At 44.6% G+C, this 17823-nt stretch overlaps 1 protein-coding gene across 1 annotated transcript; it reads left to right on the top strand.

Moving 5' to 3' along the window:
- Nucleotides 1-890: 890 nt before the first annotated feature.
- LOC116494270 (aldo-keto reductase family 1 member B1-like) lies at nucleotides 891-8106 on the top strand. Its single transcript, XM_032196049.1, has 10 exons — nucleotides 891-979; nucleotides 1247-1414; nucleotides 2185-2301; nucleotides 3573-3650; nucleotides 4223-4345; nucleotides 4863-4963; nucleotides 5181-5262; nucleotides 5768-5851; nucleotides 6638-6720; nucleotides 7455-8106. The coding sequence occupies exons 1-10, from the start codon at nucleotides 917-919 to the stop codon at nucleotides 7495-7497; spliced, it is 942 nt and encodes a 313-aa protein (XP_032051940.1). The 5' UTR covers nucleotides 891-916; the 3' UTR covers nucleotides 7498-8106.
- Nucleotides 8107-17823: the final 9717 nt, after the last annotated feature.

The raw sequence follows: 17823 nt of genomic DNA, 5'->3' as shown, positions 1-17823 counted from the left end.
GGAGAGGAGAGGAGAGGAGAGGAGAGGAGAGGAGAGGAGAGGAGAGGAGAGGAGAGGAGAGGAGAGGAGAGGAGAGGAGAGGAGAGGAGAGGAGAGGAGAGGAGAGGAGAGGAGAGGAGAGGAGAGGAGAGGAGAGGAGAGGAGAGGAGAGGAGAGGAGAGGAGAGGAGAGGAGAGGAGAGGAGAGGAGAGGAGAGGAGAGGAGAGGAGAGGAGAGGAGAGGAGAGGAGAGGAGAGGAGAGGAGAGGAGAGGAGAGGAGAGGAGAGGAGAGGAGAGGAGAGGAGAGGAGAGGAGAGGAGAGGAGAGGAGAGGAGAGGAGAGGAGAGGAGAGGAGAGGAGAGGAGAGGAGAGGAGAGGAGAGGAGAGGAGAGGAGAGGAGAGGAGAGGAGAGGAGAGGAGAGGAGAGGAGAGGAGAGGAGAGGAGAGGAGAGGAGAGGAGAGGAGAGGAGAGGAGAGGAGAGGAGAGGAGAGGAGAGGAGAGGAGAGGAGAGGAGAGGAGAGGAGAGGAGAGGAGAGGAGAGGAGAGGAGAGGAGAGGAGAGGAGAGGAGAGGAGAGGAGAGGAGAGGAGAGGAGAGGAGAGGAGAGGAGAGGAGAGGAGAGGAGAGGAGAGGAGAGGAGAGGAGAGGAGAGGAGAGGAGAGGAGAGGAGAGGAGAGGAGAGGAGAGGAGAGGAGAGGAGAGGAGAGGAGAGGAGAGGAGAGGAGAGGAGAGGAGAGGAGAGGAGAGGAGAGGAGAGGAGAGGAGAGGAGAGGAGAGGAGAGGAGAGGAGAGGAGAGGAGAAACAACACAAAACAGATGAAAATGAAATAAAGAAAGAAATAAAATAACGGCTTGGGCGGCGCTTGACGGCCGGGCTCTCGGGGCGGGCCGCCGCGGGGGTGGTGCCTCCCGTCAAGGGCCGTGCAGGAGCGGGGCCATGGCGGCCTGCGTGCGGCTGGGCGCCGCCGGGCTGCCCGCTGTGGGGCTGGGCACATGGAAGGTGGGGGGGGGACCGCAGGGAAAGGGGAGGCTGTGGGGACACCGGGCCGCTGCCGGCCTGCGGGGTGCTGCGGGGAAAGGCGGCCCTCTGCGTGTTTCTCGTTGGGGTCTTGTATTTTTGGGGGGTGGGCGGGTGGGGTGTATTAGGGGGGTAAGGGAGATTGGGGGTGTTTTCGGTGGGGTGGCTTTCTGAATTTTGGTCTTAACGGGCACGAGGCCTGCGGTGTGTTTGGGTGGGCGCTCCTCAGGCGCTGTCCTTCCCCTTCAGTCCCCGCCAGGGAAGGTGGCAGCTGCGGTGATGGCCGCTATCGACGCTGGGTACCGCCACCTGGACTGCGCCTTCGTGTACCAGAACGAGAGCGAGGTTGGGGACGGCATCCAGAAGAAGATCAAGGAGGGGGCTGTGAAGCGAGAGGAGCTCTTCGTGGTCAGCAAGGTAGGGGCCTGGGGACTTGGGGCAGGCCCCCTTCCCCTGTGACATCCTTATGGTAGGAGACCGAAGGCTTGGAGACCCCTTACTGCATTGTGGTCGGGCTCCCGGTACCACTTCTCCTTCCACCCCATCGCCACCACCATGACGATGGTGCTTGAGTCTCTGCTACCCACTGGCAGCGGGTTTTTGTTGCAGCCAGTGCATTGGCAGAACCAACGTGGCAATGGCACCTTGCTGAGGTTTGGGACAGTGTAATCCGCACTGCACGCGTCCCGAGGAAGGTGTGACTGGCGGGTTTTATTTCCCTTGGTTATCAAAGAAAATGCAAAACTTAAACGGATTTGATGTCACTTTCTTACCTTGGTAGAGTTGGTTCCATCTTCGTGGCTTTTCTGCATTTTCATGGCACTACGTGATACATTGATGCAGGAGTTTCGTGCAGTCAGGTCTGACAGATATCTGCCTTCATTTAAAAGGCTCCTGCTGTAAAGGCAGACCTTTCCTAAATGGGGATGGCATGAATGGTGTCTTCTCTAATAGAAACAGAGGTTTCCTTACCTGTGACCCTATTCAGTTACATGTGGTGCCACTGTACGTGCTGCCCTCACTGTTATGGTCCAGTCCTGCTCATAGAGCAAGTCTCGTCTGAAGAGCAATAGGTTGCTTTAACTCTACATTGCCTCCCAACGGAGGAGTGCTTTTCTCTTGTGCAGGAGGGCATCTGAGGGCTTTAACCCAGCAGCTCACGGTGTGCCTTGGCTTTTTGTCTCCAGCTGTGGTGCACGTTTTTTGAAAAACCTCTGGTGAAGGGAGCCTGCCAGAAGACTCTTGCCGACCTGAAACTGGATTACCTGGATCTCTACCTCATGCACTGGCCTTTTGGGTTGAAGGTACAGTAATAGTAAGGTGCTTTTTTACGACTGGTAATTTTCAAGACCTATATGGCTTTACAGCCCAATAATTGCTCTCACTGGGAGTGTCTGTTCCATGTACCAGTACTGCGCTGGTGCTCAGCGCTACTCTGGCCATGTGAGCTGGGCTCCTGATCTCTATCCCTGAGACTGCTGCTTATATACCCCTGTCAAAGTCTTGTCATACCCCTATGAATGACAGACCTGAGAACTAGGACATGTCTCCCAGCTGCATGCATAAGCTGTGCTGTTCTCCCTTTTTTTCTTTTTTACAATTCCCAAGTATGCTCTGAAAATCATATTTTGTGGAAAGGAGGCTACATTTTGCTGCCTGACAAATTCTTAACGCTGCATGTTACAGAATTGCAGCAAGACAATGCTTCTGTTCTCCATTTCTGTCTTTAACCACCAAGTCCATAGTACAGTATAGATTGTGTTGACCTTTGCTATAGGAGCCCTAGTGTTGTTCCACAAACCTTGTGTTTTAAACGATGAGACTTCAGTGGTGGGGGCAGCTAAGTTTTTCAGATAACCAAAGCAAAAGATGTCTCAGTTTGATTATTTATAATCTTAGCTTTTCCTTCCTGCTACAGTGTGAATAGCCTCCGTCCTACCTGTTGCTTTGGAATTGCTCAACTTCATTTCATATTCCATTTTAGCGTTGTCAGCAAAGCCATGAAAGTGAAGCTGTCCTGTGGCAGCAGCAAACTCAGTTGTGAAACACAGTTCTGTCTGTGTGTCTTTACATAATTTGTACACAAAGGCTTTTCTAACTTTCTGGCATTAGCAGCTTTACACTGGGCTTTGCCACAGAATAACTGTCACAGTATGTAATAGCTCTTTTCAACATATCTAATTTAGTAGAGACCAAAGCTACATGTGCTCAGTACCTAACTAAGTTCCACTAGATGCTCTTCTGGAAAAAAAAATATAATCTTCCTAACCGGTGAAAAGAAACAATTAATGAAATGCCAATATATGATTCTCTAATCTATAGTTTTGAGTGGTTTCTTTCCCTGCAGGTATTTGGGTGAGGCATCGTTTTAAGAGGCCCAGCAGAAATACCTGCCTTGATTAGGGTAGTTGCTAGGCAAACATACCTTACATTCCTCACTTTCTCAAGCAGGACGAAATGATTATAGACAAGAATCTTACCTGCACTGGAAGTTTAAGCTATCATGATCCTGAGCTCTTAAGGTATTAGGCAAACTTGTCAACAGATTTTCAAGCATTTTCTTCCTCTCTAACAGGCAGGAGAGGAGCTGCTTCCTACAGATGACAAAGGCATATCTATACCCAGCAATGCTGATATTCTACATACGTGGGAGGTAAGCACAGCCACAGTGGCAGAATCACATCTGCTGTCCTCAGCACTGTTAATTCAGTAGTCACAGAATAGTTAGTGCATGGATGCAGAATTAGTTGGAAAGAGTTTACAGAAGTACATTCAAATTACTTTCATGGGAGCTACAGAGCAGACTGAGGTCAGAAAAAGTTCTTTGCTTGGCCATAACAGTTGTACGATTGTTCTCATGCAGTTCTTGAACTGCTCAAATACATTTTGAAGAAATGAAGACTATAGATTGTGATCCTGCCATCATCCTAGGGCGTAGGCCTCCAGTGCTGCCACAGTAGTGCATTGTAGACTAGTGATGTGTTTTTCCTTGTGGAACTCAGAGTGAATTTCTCAGTCTTCCCAAATGAGATTTGGGGCTGGTTGCAGTGGAGGACATGGTGCAAATATTACCAGTACCTATATTTCCTCAAGAGAATCAAGTTCGGCAAGCTCAAGCAGAGCTTCTTTTTTCTCCCTCATGAGAAGCAAGAAGGAACATCACAAAGAATGTATTCAGGCCTTGTCTTGAAATCTGAATAATGACTTTACACCTCTTTCTGTCAGGCCATGGAAGAGCTGGTGGATGCTGGTCTGGTAAAAACCATTGGCATCTCTAACTTTAACCGTGAGCAAATTGAAAGAATCTTGAACAAGCCAGGACTGAAATACAAGCCTGCAAACAACCAGGTAAGCTTCTAAGTGACCTCAGGTGACTAGTTTTCAGGGATTATAATTCAGGGATTATAAAGATCTGATTACAGTTGAACAAAGATATGACAAAAAGGGAGAACAAAGTGGACGCAGCATGTACTTTAAATCCCACTCTATGAATATTTCTGGGTATGAAAAGAACTGGAATACTTTTCTTTCTCACCTTGCTAATCCACTTTTAACGAAGCTGGAGTATTTCCTTGTCTTCCTTGTGAAACACTGTTTCTGGGAGGATAAGGAACCCAGACAAGAGCTATTCTGTGACTAACCATTATTTGTGAAACCTCTGAACAAAATCCAACAAAACAAATAAGGGCTCAGTGTAAATGTTGGTGCCCTATAGAATTTAGATGCTTCTATTATCACACAGACCACCTGCAGGGTAAGATGAAGGCAGCCTGTAAATGAGAGATTAAGATTCAGAAAAGTCGCTGGAGTACTGGGGACATAACAGTAGTTCTGCAACTGTTGGTCTGTGCTCCTGTGTTGGCAGATCGAGAGTCACCCATACCTTTCCCAGGAGAAGCTTATTGACTACTGCCAATCCAAGGGGATCACTGTGACAGCGTATTGTCCCCTTGGGCGCCCTGACAGGTAACTTATCAATGGGTTAGTGTGTTCTTGGTTCAAATCATTCAGATTAATTGGGAGAGTTGTGGTGCATGTATGTGTACATACACACATGTAACAATTACACAGTGCTCTCTCTCTTTCCCCCACATAAATTATTCATGCTAGGTAGAATCTCTCTGCAGTGGTTGAGTCTCTCTGCAGTACTTCTTTACAGTTTCTTACTTTTTCTCTCTTGTAGGGCCACACCAGAGGAGCCTCCCATTCTGGATGACCCCAAGATTAAAGACATTGCAGCCAAGCATAACAAAACTCCAGCACAGGTAAGTAGGTGCAAGACAGTGACTACTGTTTCATGTAACAGTTCTTCAGGAAAAGAGACCTGAAGAGAGGCTACAGAGCCTGTATATGTGTTCCCTGTGAACTGTGGATGTCTTCTGTAGTGTTGATGAGCAATATTGCAGGCTGCAGAGTAAGCAACCTGCATATGCTTTAAAAAGATAGATTTTTGAGCCCTCTTAAGGTGTTACTTCCCCTCTCTAGCCTTGTTGCAGAGAATGAAAGCCTTGCATAGGTTACTGAAAATCCAGGAGGTAAGAGAAGGAATTGACTGTCCCGAAGCTGGGTGGAAAAGGAGGCTTCCCATATGAGGCTCCACCACTTCCCTCTTTGCTTGTTAGGAAGTGCTACCTAGGCCACAGGACAGGAGTGATTTGAAATGCAGCTCTGCAGAAGTAGCCATAGCTCAGGCAAGCAGCTGTTGAACAGGCTCAGCTTCTGTGGCAACAGGAGCTGCCTTCTCCCTGACTCAGTGGTCTCTTCTTGCAGGTTCTCCTTCGCTTCCAGATCCAGAGAAATGTGGCTGTGATTCCCAAATCTGTCACCCCGCAGCGCATTGTGGAGAACTTCAAGGTGGGTGATTACAAGTGGCCTGGGTGCTGCCCTGCAGGGATGGCATCCCTTCCCCCTGCAGAGCAAGCAGGGATCCTTTCTTAGTTTTCCCATGCTGACCTCCTCAAACAAGAGGGCTGGGCTTTTTCTCTCTGCATGTTTATGTACACTCTACTAAGGGCTGAACTAGGGCTGAAATGAAGAGTGCAATTGGCAAAGAGAGGTTGATGGAGGTCATGGAAACAGTGTGCTGAAAACCTTGACATGCAGTCTCCTATTCTGCAGACTGTAGATGAATTGGCATCAGGGCTTGCTGGAGCCCAAGTGCAGTAGCATGCCAGAAAAGTCTTGTATAATATAAGCAGTGTCAAGAATACTGGTGTCAGTAAAGCACACTGCTCCTCTCACTGCTAAGTCAGTGGTGTCTTCCTGATGTTGGACGTCAGGATTTCAAAAGAAACATAGCTGAATGTATTGGAATATGGAAATCTTCCAGATGTTTCTTTGGAATTGGAGAGAAATGCAACCCACAAGTAGAAGCATCCTGCAACACCAAGTACACACCAAGCATCTTGGAACAGCTGATGCATGTAACTGCAACTTACGTGTTGTTTTTTTTTGTTTGTTTGTTTTGTTTTGTTTTGTTTTCACCTCTGTCTTGAAAATGCAAAGAGAATTCATTTTCACCCCACTCATGAAGCCATTTCTAACACACCTTCCCGTGTGGACTTGTTCTTTAATTTTGTGAATTTTGCTTCCATTCTGGTTTGTTCAAAAAGGTGATTTCCAGCTGTTTTTCCTTGTTAGGTGTTTGACTTTGAATTGACTAAAGAGGAGATGGCAACCATTCTCAGCTTAAACAGAAACTGGAGAATATGTGAAATGGTCATGTAAGTGACAGATTTTCTCTTTCAAACTCCTTTCAATACCCTGTATTCTGAACTCACAGGTGCTTGTGTAATTGTTTAAATTGGGCATGTTTTTGAACTCTGAAATCATAAGGGAGACGAAGCATCTGTTATTTAGCATCTTAGTAGCTTTATATCTTCACTGTATTGCCTGAAGGATAAGCCTAAGTCATAGTATGTACTCGTGACTTCTTTCTCCAGGAAGCGTGTAACTGGAATGCTGGAAGGAGAGTTCTAGTTAATAGCTTTGGCTGTCTCTGTATTAGAGAAGTGAGCATTAGGCAGTTTTAAACGCATGATGATTCTTCTATTGTTGAGATCGTAGTAAACTGATGTCAGCTTTTCATAGGTGGCTGGGGGAGGGAATGACTATCTAAACTGCACTATGAGCTGCTGCTTGCAGATGTGCCCCATGGAAATATATCCAGACAAGGCCTTGGTTGAAAGGCCACAAACTGCTGTATGGTCTGTAAGCAGTGTGAACTTCAGCTTTTTTTAATCTAGAAGTGACTTGGTTCCAGCACTTCTAAATGCTCAGTGCCTTAATAACAGGAAAAGACTTGCATATGTTGTTTGTGTGCCACTTGCACGCTGGTAAAAGCAGAAGACACCCAAATTAATTCTGCTGTTGCACAACAAGTGACACATCTGCTGTAGTTCTGTACAGCATTTATTTTATCTTTGAAAGTAATCTTTCATCTTTTGTTTTCCTTCAGGTGCAAAAATCACAAGGAGTACCCTTTCCATGCTGAATACTGAAGATAGTTTTATCCTGTCCACCTGCAGGTGGCTGGGGCCTAACAAGTTTATACCACTGCCTGGGGTGGTCCACCACGTAGCTTACACACTGTATCTGTCCTGTCAGCAAAGACAGTATATATATTCAGTGACTGTTTGGGATTTTCTTCTTTGGTAGAAGAAAACAGTAAAATTGTTCTAAAGAACAAAATATGGGCTAAAACAACTGGCTGTGATAATTCTCTACTCATTGGATAAGTGTGTTTATCTGGCTGAAATGGCAAAGTAGAAAACATTAAGAATGAACTAGTAGTAGATGACTTTTTTTAATCCTGTCTAGTATCAACACTACTTAACCCTGTAGGGTAGGGATATGTGAGCACAGAAGAAAGATCTATCCTGAAAGAATGAACTACATAATCATTGCTTGAAGATGAAAGACGATGATTAACTTCACTTGCAGAGCACAGCCCAAAGCTCTTTGGAAAGAGGAATAAATAGGAAAAATGTCTGACCTACATACCAGTTTATACTGGCTGTATTGCAGTCACATCCTTTACAGGCCAAAACGGAACATTGATTGGGTTTGTATACTATCCAAAAGTAAAATAAAAAAAAGATTACAGATTACTGATGGTTTGGAAGTTCTTGTCTAACATGAAAAATTGATTTTATTTTTATTTTTTTTTAATGCAAGGGCATTGGTTTGCCATATGAAGCAATTATCCATTATAAACTGTCATTGGAGCATCAGGATCTTATCGTGATCAAGATTTGAATGCCTCAGTATAACAAGCTTTGATTGACAGAACAATGCAGACAAGATCAGTAGAGTATGATGTGCCTTAGTTTGGGCTGTGTATCAAGAAGCAACAGGAGAACAAAACCTGGAAAGCTGTATGGTGGTACTGCTGCAGACTTGTTTTGTAGCCTGTGCTGATGCTTTCTATACCAAGAGTAACAGTGAGGGAGGGAGAAAAGAGAGACAGAGGAGGCAGCATTATGCTGATGTCTAACGCTGCATAGAAGTAGAGGTTTCAAGGTAGAATGAAGTGTTGATACTGAGCAGCTGCTCAGAGCCTGATGCACTTCACTGAAGTGAGCATCATGTTCCCTCCAGGCTACACTGGCATGGTAACAGACAGGCCTCATTTAACTGTAACTCATTTATGCACATGAGTGCATAAATGAGTTACAGGCTTTCCTTGAAAAAGCCTGTCCCTCATGGTGGAGGATGAAGGAAAGGAGGACATCTCAGTGCTAGGAGAGCTAGCAGGGGTTTCAACAGCATGGCATTTCAGGGGTCTGTGGCTGTAGCATGCCTTGGGCTGGTGGACACAGGGCAACTGCAGGACAACTGCTGTGCTCTAATCCCAGATCCTGGTGTACGATGTCACAAAAGCTTAGGAAGTTTGAGTGGTGCAGTGCTCTGGAAACTTTGTATCTAGTTGAAACAACTAATAAAGAACAAAGTGATTTAAAAAAAAAAAAAAAAAGCTGCTTTTTATAAAGGTTAATGTAACCAATATTTCCAAAAGAACGTGAATCTTAATATTACAGAATCACAGAATCACAGAATTTCTAGGTTGGAAGAGACCTCAAGATCACTGAGTCCAACCTCTGACCTAACGCTAACAGTCCCCACTAAACCATATCCCTAAGCTCTACATCTAAACGTCTTTTCAAGACTTCCAGGGATGGTGACTCCACCACTTCCCTGGGCAGCCTGTTCCAATGTCTAACAACCCTTTCAGTAAAGAAGTTCTTCCTAACATCCAACCTAAAACTCCCCTGGCGCAACTTAAGCCCATTCCCCCTCGTCCTGTCACCAGGCACATGGGAGAACAGACCAACCCCCACCTCGCTACAGCCTCCTTTAAGGTATCTGTAAAGAGCAATAAGGTCGCCCCTGAGCCTCCTTTTCTTCAGGCTGAACAAGCCCAGCTCCCTCAGCCGCTCCTCGTAGGACTTGTTCTCCAGGCCCCTCACCAGCTTCATCACCCTTCTCTGGACAAATATTACTTAGGAACAAAAGAATTTACAAGGGCACAATGACCTTTTGGTTTTTGTGGTTGTTGTTTACTTATTTAAACTCTTCCACATTTGAAACGCTCCTCAGTGTCTTGTGACAGAGGTGGTCAGCTGTAGCCATCTGCACGTGATGGATGTGAATTCTCCCTGGGCCAATTTCCCTCAGTAAAACCATACAGTGCTTTTCCCTACAGCCATCAGAGGGCAGCCAGCCCTCGGAGAAGACTTGCATGTCTCTGCTATTACAAGGCAGAAGCAAATCAGGCAGCCTTCCTGTTTGTAAAGATTACAGGGACTTGCCTTCTTCTGTCATCTCGATTCTTGCTCTTCTCTGGTACGAACCACTGCTCGTCTCCTGAAGCTATGATTTTCGGTAATTCAGAATTACTGAATCCAAATGTCAGCAAACTCGAATAAGCATCCTGCTTCAGTACAAAACTGCACTTGATCAAGTAAGACCCTTCCTCACACAGACTTTATCTCCAACATTCACTGTAAGGAACCCTTGGGCATTTTACCAAGCGTGCAGTTTGTAGGATTTCCCAGGCCAGCTGATACACAGTGTCATGTGCCATACTTCTCTCCCAAAGGCCGTACAGCTGTCTGACAGCCCCAGTGAAGCTGAGAGAAAGACCTGATGGCTCACATGCCTTGGCATGATGAGAGGAAAGTCCCACACCAATAGGCCCAAACAGGAGTGCAAAATGGCAAATCTTCTGTCCCAAATCCTCTGTTAAAAGGCTGAGACATCTTTCATTTAAAAAATGATTGGGGAAAATCAAGCACCAGCCTATGCAGGACATTAACTGTTTGCAGAGGAATTAAGATAAAAAACTTAAGAGAAAATAAGAGGAAGATCAAATTTTATTTTCTATCTGTGCTCTCCACCTAGTCTTGTCTGTCTCTTTGGTGTTAACAATTCACTTTGTTACTGTCCCAGTGCAAAATCTGACTGATTCTGGCACTTCCTACACCAAGAGTTCCCGAACCTGGCACTGAAACATGACGCTGCTGGTACTAACAAATCATCAGCAAAATACCACTAGTTCAAGCATTCAGAGGCAAACTGGTACTTCATCTGGTATTTAGGCTGCTCTCAGCAAATCACAGGCATGGCATAATGTCATTTTCAAAAAAAGTGTTGTTTTTTTTTTCTATGTAAAAATTAGCATTCATCAGGAAAAGAAAAAAAAAAAGGAAAAGATATGGATGCTCATTTTGAAGTTTCGTACAAGGGTGACTTCTCTGGAGGGAGATGATCTTTGTCAGGACAAGCCCATATAACTCCTGCTAATAATTAAGGTCAAGCCAGAGGTCAGGCATGGAAAATTGTTCTCCTCGAACCCAGCTAACACCAGTTAGCCCACTCCCTGGCAGTTCTCACTCTTGTGCAAACAGCTTGCTTTCAATACTGTCGGCAGAACTGAGGAACAGGCTCAGGCTAACTGCAAGCTTTCCACTGATTTCACTGACCCCTGAACCAAACTCCAAGAGACTGAGCACATTTACAGAGAAGGAATCCGGAAAATGGAAAGGTAAACACTGCATTATATAACTGTTTTCTGATACAACTGAGACACATCGCATCCTGCTGGGGATGGCTGTGGTGCTGACACAAAACGGGAAGATTAAAGAGGCAACCAGTTAGCAGGTCTGCCCTCAGGTAAGTGGAGCAAAAAGCATGATGCTGCAAAGAACCTGGACATCTGCTGTGGGAGAGGCACCCAGAGAAAAATGCAATATTATACTTCCAAATAATGGACTAAATGCCTGACTAAATTCTCCAAGTGTGAGCAAGCAGCAAAACCTTCCAGGCAGCCCTGACGTAATATCCTGGTCTATCTAGTGGCTCCTGCAGGTAAATGTTTGTTTTCCTCGCTGTGCTGTGACACCTTCAACAGAACGGCATACTGTTATCCACAACATTTTAAAGCCAGCTTCTAATGAGCAATTACAGGCCACCTACTGTTTATACACTTGTACATTTTATTCTGAAACACTGCACCTGCCTGAAAACGGGAACAATGTGATGAACGTCATGCCACTCATTAAAAACCCAGTAGTCTGCAACTTAAAAAATAATAATAAATTAGAAGAAACTTCTCCCAACATTCAAAATAAAGTTCTTAAAAACAGTGTTTTCTATATTATTCCCACAGAACAGCCCACTTTTCTCTCCTATGATGATGTACGAAGGCTGAATCCATCCCACATTTGTGGGGGAATGGAAGGCTGAAAGCTCCCAAAACCACGCAGGCCGCATGTGCTGAGGTTTCTCTGCAGGAGCCCGGTTGGCCCCCACTATTTTGGGGGACACTCTGTTCCCCCAGAGGGCCCCTCCGAGGCTCTCTTGGCTGCAAAAGGAGCCGCTCTGACAGCACAGAGAGAAGTGGTGCTTGCCACGGGGCCGGCAGTGGTGGCAGCAGCCTGCAGCCTGTCATGGGGAGGCACAACCAGCGAGACTCAGCACTGCCGAGTGCTGCCTCTGTGGCACATAATCTAAAATGTGGGTCAAGGTTACTTTGAGTTCCTTGAGTTGTCAGCTTTATGAGACAATTCGGGTGTTTCAAGCAGGTTCTGACAGAGATTTGCGCAATTGTTAATAGAACCGAAAACCAAATGGTGATCTGTGCAGTGCCTGAGAACCCAGTGTGGTAGATGACTACGGTACAGACCAATGCCCCCCTCCACCAAACTAAAATTCTCCAGCAGGGCAGCTGCTGACTGTTTTTCTTCTCAGTAATGGCAGCAAGGAGTCAGAGCTCCCTGGCACAAAACTCGGTTCCTCCTGGGTCAGCTGTGGAGCAATGCCCTGGCGCTGGGGCTTCGGCTCCGCCTGCCCGTGCGAGTGGGGCTGTGGAGAAATGGCTGGGGGTTGCCTTCAAGCCCAGAAGCCTGCACGTATAAAATGAATATAATTTTAAGAGCATTGTATGGCATAATTCTTCTTTAAAAAAAAAAAAAAAAAAAAAAAAAAAAAAAGGCCTTTGAACGTGTTTCTATCTTTTTTCAGTCCCCAGCAGATAAGGTAGGAGTTGCACTGATGGCTGCTATAGATGCTGAGTACCACCACTTGGATTGTCCCTACATGCACCAGAATGAGAAGGAAGCTGGAAAAGGGATTCAGCAGAAAATCAAGGAAGGTGCTGTGGAACAAGAGGAGCTCTTTGTGGCCAGTAAGGTAGGGAGCAGGCAATGTAGGATCCAGGGGAGGATCTGCTGTGTATAGAGCACATTCATAGGAGGCAATTCAAAGCAGTAGGGAAAGACTGTGCTGCAGCATGGAGCAGTTCAGAACACAGTTCAGACCAAAGCTGATATAAACTTCTTATTGTCACTTCATCATGTAGGCAGTTATGCAAGATAGGCTCCACAGTCTCTTTTATTTCCACAACTGTTCAAAATGCATGATAAACTCAAGCTGACGCTGTCCCAGAATGAGTACTGTGTTTTTTTTTGTTGTTGTTGTTGTTGTTGTTGTTTTCCTTTTTTTTTTCTTTTTTTTTCTTTTTTTCTCATATGTGGGAAATATTAGATTTGGCTCATCACAGAAACTATTAACTTGAACACTATCTGCCTATATGAAGTGGCTTGTATGTGTCTTAACTGAAGGAACAGGATTGTTTTTTCAGTTTACCACCACAGCACATCCTGTCTTCAGTGTCAGAGGCCAGCCCTGTTCACAGAGCAAGCCCCCTTTGAAGAGCAATAGGATGTCCTAATTCCTCATGGCCTTCCAAAGACAACAGAGTGTTCCTGTCCTGTGTAGGACAGCACACGACTGCTTTAACCCAGCAGGTCATAGTGTGGTTTGGCTTTTTGTCTCCAGCTGTGGTGCATGTTTTATGAAAAACATCTGGTGAAGGGAAACTGGATTACCTGGATCTCTGCCTCATGCACTGGCCTCTTGGGTTCAAGGTGCGGCAACAGCAACTCCACTGACTTTCCTACATGGGAGAGCTCTTCAAAACTGCCAGTCATGCTCACAGCACTACTGCTGTTTCAGTCCAGAAAGATCACGTGTCTGTGGTGTGCACCAGCACTGCTCTGGTGCCGTTCATTCAGCCCTACTCTGGCCACTTGAGGCAGGCTCTTGAACCCTGACGCTGAGACTGCTGCTTGCTTGGCATCCTCTGCCCTCTTGATACTGGGAGAGGCAGACCTAGCACTAAGGTCAGGCCTTCCAGCTGTAAGCATGAGCTTGCTGGTTTACTTTTGTCTATGTATTGCATTCTGCAAATCCAAAATATGCTCACCTGCCAATGACTTAGCTCCCTCTTTAGGGGAAGGAGAGCTGTACTCTGCTGTCTGACAGTAATTCTTTCCTCTGCATTTTACAGACTCACTAGAGGAAAGACAATGTTTCTGATTTCTGTCTCACTTTTTAATCACTGAGTCCTTAATGCAATACAGATTGAGCTGACATTTGCTGTAGGAGCTTTCACATTGTTTCACAGGCCCTAGATTTCAAAAGGTGAGACTTTCAGACTGCTTGCACTTCAGAGAAGCTGGCACCTCAGCCTATTTCTAGCCTTAGCTTTTCCTTTCTGCTACAGCCAAGTCAAGAGCTTCATTCTGTCTCTTGCTTTTGATCTTGTCAACTGTACTTTGTACTTTCAAAGGTGTCGTGATTAGCTTTATGTGAACAAAGCCACTGAGTGAAAGTGTCATGGCTTTATACTAAGACATCTGCAAAACAAACTAGGTGTAGAGTAGTATGGAGATGTGGGGATACAGCTCTACTCTCATACAGTGGGATACAATTTTCCTTGTGCCACTGACATGAACTGAGGATTCCCACAAAAGAATTGCATGTGTGCAGAGTATATTTTATTCCACAGGTGTGACTCACCACAGACCTAACCTACATGCTCTTCATACCTAAGCATTTCCTTATATTTGTTTTTAAAGAGAAAATGCCATAACCCTGCATGAAGGATACAGACAAGTACTAGTGTTTCCTGCACTAGACATTTAAACTATTATGGTCCTCAGTTGTCGCAGTATTAACCTAACCTCCCAACAGGGAATGTTTCAAGTGTGTTCTCTCACTGACAGGCAGGAGTGGACCCTTTCCCATAGTTGACAAAGGCAGGTCAATACCCAGCAACACTATGTGGCAGGTAAGCTCAGTCTCAGTGGCAGAACCATGTTTTCTGTCCCCAGCAGTCTCTTCCATGTCTTCATTACCTTCAGCAGTCACATCTTATGTGTTGATTTCATGGCATACAAAGTAGCTTTTCAAAACAAACTTGATAATCTTCAATGGAGCTATAGATCAAAGGACCTGACTAATGATCACAGTTGACTTTACCACAGTCCTTGAACTGCTCAGATATATTTTGCTGGAATAAAGACATTTTAGGTTCTATTCATGCCTAAACAAGAGCAGGATATTGAGTGTAACTGCTTTCCACATGTAACTTGGCATGAATTTCACCATCTTAAGAAAAGAGCCTTTGGGCTCGGGTGTGACAAAAGACATGGCACAATTGTACCACAGGCCCCTCTTCCCTCAGATGTTCCAAGTACAAACAGTTGTCATGTCCTCTCATGAAGAGAAACAAGCTGCATCAGAACGTCACTTCGGAACCTGTCTACTATTCCAGATGATGACTTTGCTCCTCTTTCTGTCAGGTCATGGAAGAGCTGCTGGATGCTGGTCAGGTGAAAGCCGCTAGCGTCTCCAGTTTTAACCATGAGGAGGTTGAATGAACCTTGAACAAGCCTGGACTGAAATACAAGCCTGCAAACAAACAGGTAAGTGACTGCTAAGTGCCCTCAGGTGACTAGTTTTCAGGGATTATAAAGATCTGATTGCACTTGAATCCAGATATGGAAAAAGAGGGAACAAAGTGGACATAGTGTGCACTCTAAATCCCACCCTATGATTATTTCTGAATATACATAAGGATGTTTTGGATCTCCTGTATCCTGATGGGGCTGAAGTTGGGGGACACGGATTACAACTGGAACTTCCCAAAGCTCCTTATTTGACCTGCTATTAGTGAAAGAATCAAGCTCCTAGTATCAGCAGATTACTGTTTATACAATGCATGCATTTCTTCCTTCTTGTGTGTGTGCACGCACACAGGCACATGCACAACTTGCTGAGTCATGCTGCTGGAATAAAAAATGGGAAGTCAATTTTAATTATATGTGCAGAAATAGAGCATGAATTGACACTAGAGGCACCCTGGTATCTGCCCTGAAAAATGTATAAAATATGAATAGTATATATATATATAATATATATAAAATATAAACTGTATATACATATATATATTAAAATCACCCTACTCTTCATTTACCTATAGCAGCCCCTACCTTCTTGGATGCAGGAGCTACACACCTGCTGTAGATGCTTATTTCTCCAAGTGGCCTTGTACAGATTCAGCAGACTCTTACAGTTCCAAATTCACTAATTCCTGTAGATTTACTAAGAGCACTAGTCTCCTGAGCTTTTCAGTCCTTAGATATATTAACACTTTCTCTGCTTATAGTTACAAAAAAAAAGAAAAAAAGAAAAAAGAAAAAAAAAAAAGAGCAGGCTGAAAAGACAAAATGCATCTTCATCCAAACCTACAGAATCCCTTCACACAAAGTCATAAAAAGGGGCTTTTATGACAAGAACAGAGAAAATGAAATAATAGCAGATGCAGCATGCCCTTATAATCTCACTCTACAATTATTACTGTATGTACAAGGCATAGGGGTTTTAAGTATTTGCTAAACTGCAGCTTAGATATCTCAGAGAAGTACTTCAGAACATTCCTTCCTGGGGTGAAGGAACCCAAAGATAAGCTTCAGGAAACCCTTCTTCCCCAGCACAAAGAGCCAAAGATGCAGGAAGCCTTACTGTAAGTAGGCACTATACAAAACTAGGGCTGTATAATATCCTGCAAAACTGGCACAGTGTGAAAAAAATCAGCCTGTAACTGCATTGGGTGATTATCCCTGCAGCAAGTTACATCAGTTGTATTATTATCAATGTCTGTAGTTCTGTGTTGACAGACTGAATGCCATTCATACCTGACCCAGGAGAAGTTGATCAAGTACTGCCAATCCAAAGGGATCGCTGCATTGGCATACAGCCCCCTTGGCTCTCCTGACAGGCCATGGTAAGACTGATTTGCAAGTAGCAAGGATGTTGGCATGGATTGTGCTTGAAGGGTTGATACTACAAATGCACCATTGATTGTTGATCTAGGTACAGGTTTGTGCTGATAGCTTTTCTGTGCGTAGGGCTAAGCCAGGGGATACACAGCATGAAGGACAGCTAATGACAAAGGATGCAAAGGATCCTCGCTCTTCATTCCGTGTGAACTACGGTGCTCTCCTGTGGTGTTAATCAGTACTGCAGGTACTGGCCATCAGTACTTCACGAGATGCTTAGTTGGATTAAGTGGAATATGAAAGCCTTGTAAATCTTCCTTTGGATCAGGGCAGGAAGATGCAACTTTGAGAAATGGAAGCATTCTGCAACACAAAGGGCTCACAAAGCTTCTTGGAACAGCTGGCACATAAAACTGCAGCTTCTGATTTTTATTCCCTCTGCCACTGAAGTCTTGGAAATCCAGAGATGACTCTTTCCTTTCCCTCCTTCATGAAGCAGTCATTTCTTCTCACTAACTTACTCCAGCGTGGACTTGTTCTTTAATTCTGTGAATCTTGTTTACAATCTCTCATGTTCAGGGGTGATTTCCAGCTGTTATTTATTGCGTGTTTGCCTTTGAACTGACTAAAGAAGAGATGACAACCATTCGCAGCTTTAACAGGAACCGGAGAGCCCACGTGATGAGCACATAAGTGGTAGTGGTCGTTATTATTTTTCAAAACCCTTAATTTATGAATACTATATACACATTTTATGTCTGAACACTGCCTAGAATGCTGAGAGTCTGAATGACAACGGGACAAAGGTGTTCCCAGCATACAAAGGGCTCATACCTTCCAGGAAAACAAATCTGGAGTAAATTAATTCTACAACTTATTTTGATGGCTGAAAGGAATTCCTTTCTATTCAAGAGCAAAACTGATGAGGAGTGCCATTTCAATGCAAAATACTGAAGATGGTCATATCCTGCCCTCCTCTGGAGTTTGGTCTGATATTCTTCCTACTAATTTATCCAGCTTTCTTATTGCATCTGTCCTCCTGCTGCACGTCAAGAAGTCACAGGATATGTATTCAGTGACGTTAGGTTTGTTTTTTGTTTTTTGTTTTTTGTTTTTTTTTTTACTTTCCTTGAAAAAAAGGACAGAGTGAATTAGTTCTAAAGAACAAAATGTGAGCTGTTATAATTTCCTGCCCAAATG

The sequence above is a fragment of the Aythya fuligula genome, chromosome 1, assembly GCF_009819795.1.
Source record: "Aythya fuligula isolate bAytFul2 chromosome 1, bAytFul2.pri, whole genome shotgun sequence".
NCBI classification, from domain to species: domain Eukaryota; kingdom Metazoa; phylum Chordata; class Aves; order Anseriformes; family Anatidae; genus Aythya; species Aythya fuligula.
The sequence above is the reverse complement of the archived record's forward strand: the minus strand, read 5'-3'. Positions and strand labels throughout refer to the sequence as shown.

Bases quoted from the DNA above. Each gene is read 5' to 3' on its own strand.
- LOC116494270 (XM_032196049.1), top strand. From the start codon at position 917: ATGGCGGCCTGCGTGCGGCTGGGCGCCGCCGGGCTGCCCGCTGTGGGG. The intron at 2,302-3,572 runs GTACAGTAATAG...CCTCTCTAACAG, and splicing joins ACTGGCCTTTTGGGTTGAAG to GCAGGAGAGGAGCTGCTTCC. The intron at 4,964-5,180 runs GTAACTTATCAA...TCTCTCTTGTAG, and splicing joins CCCCTTGGGCGCCCTGACAG to GGCCACACCAGAGGAGCCTC.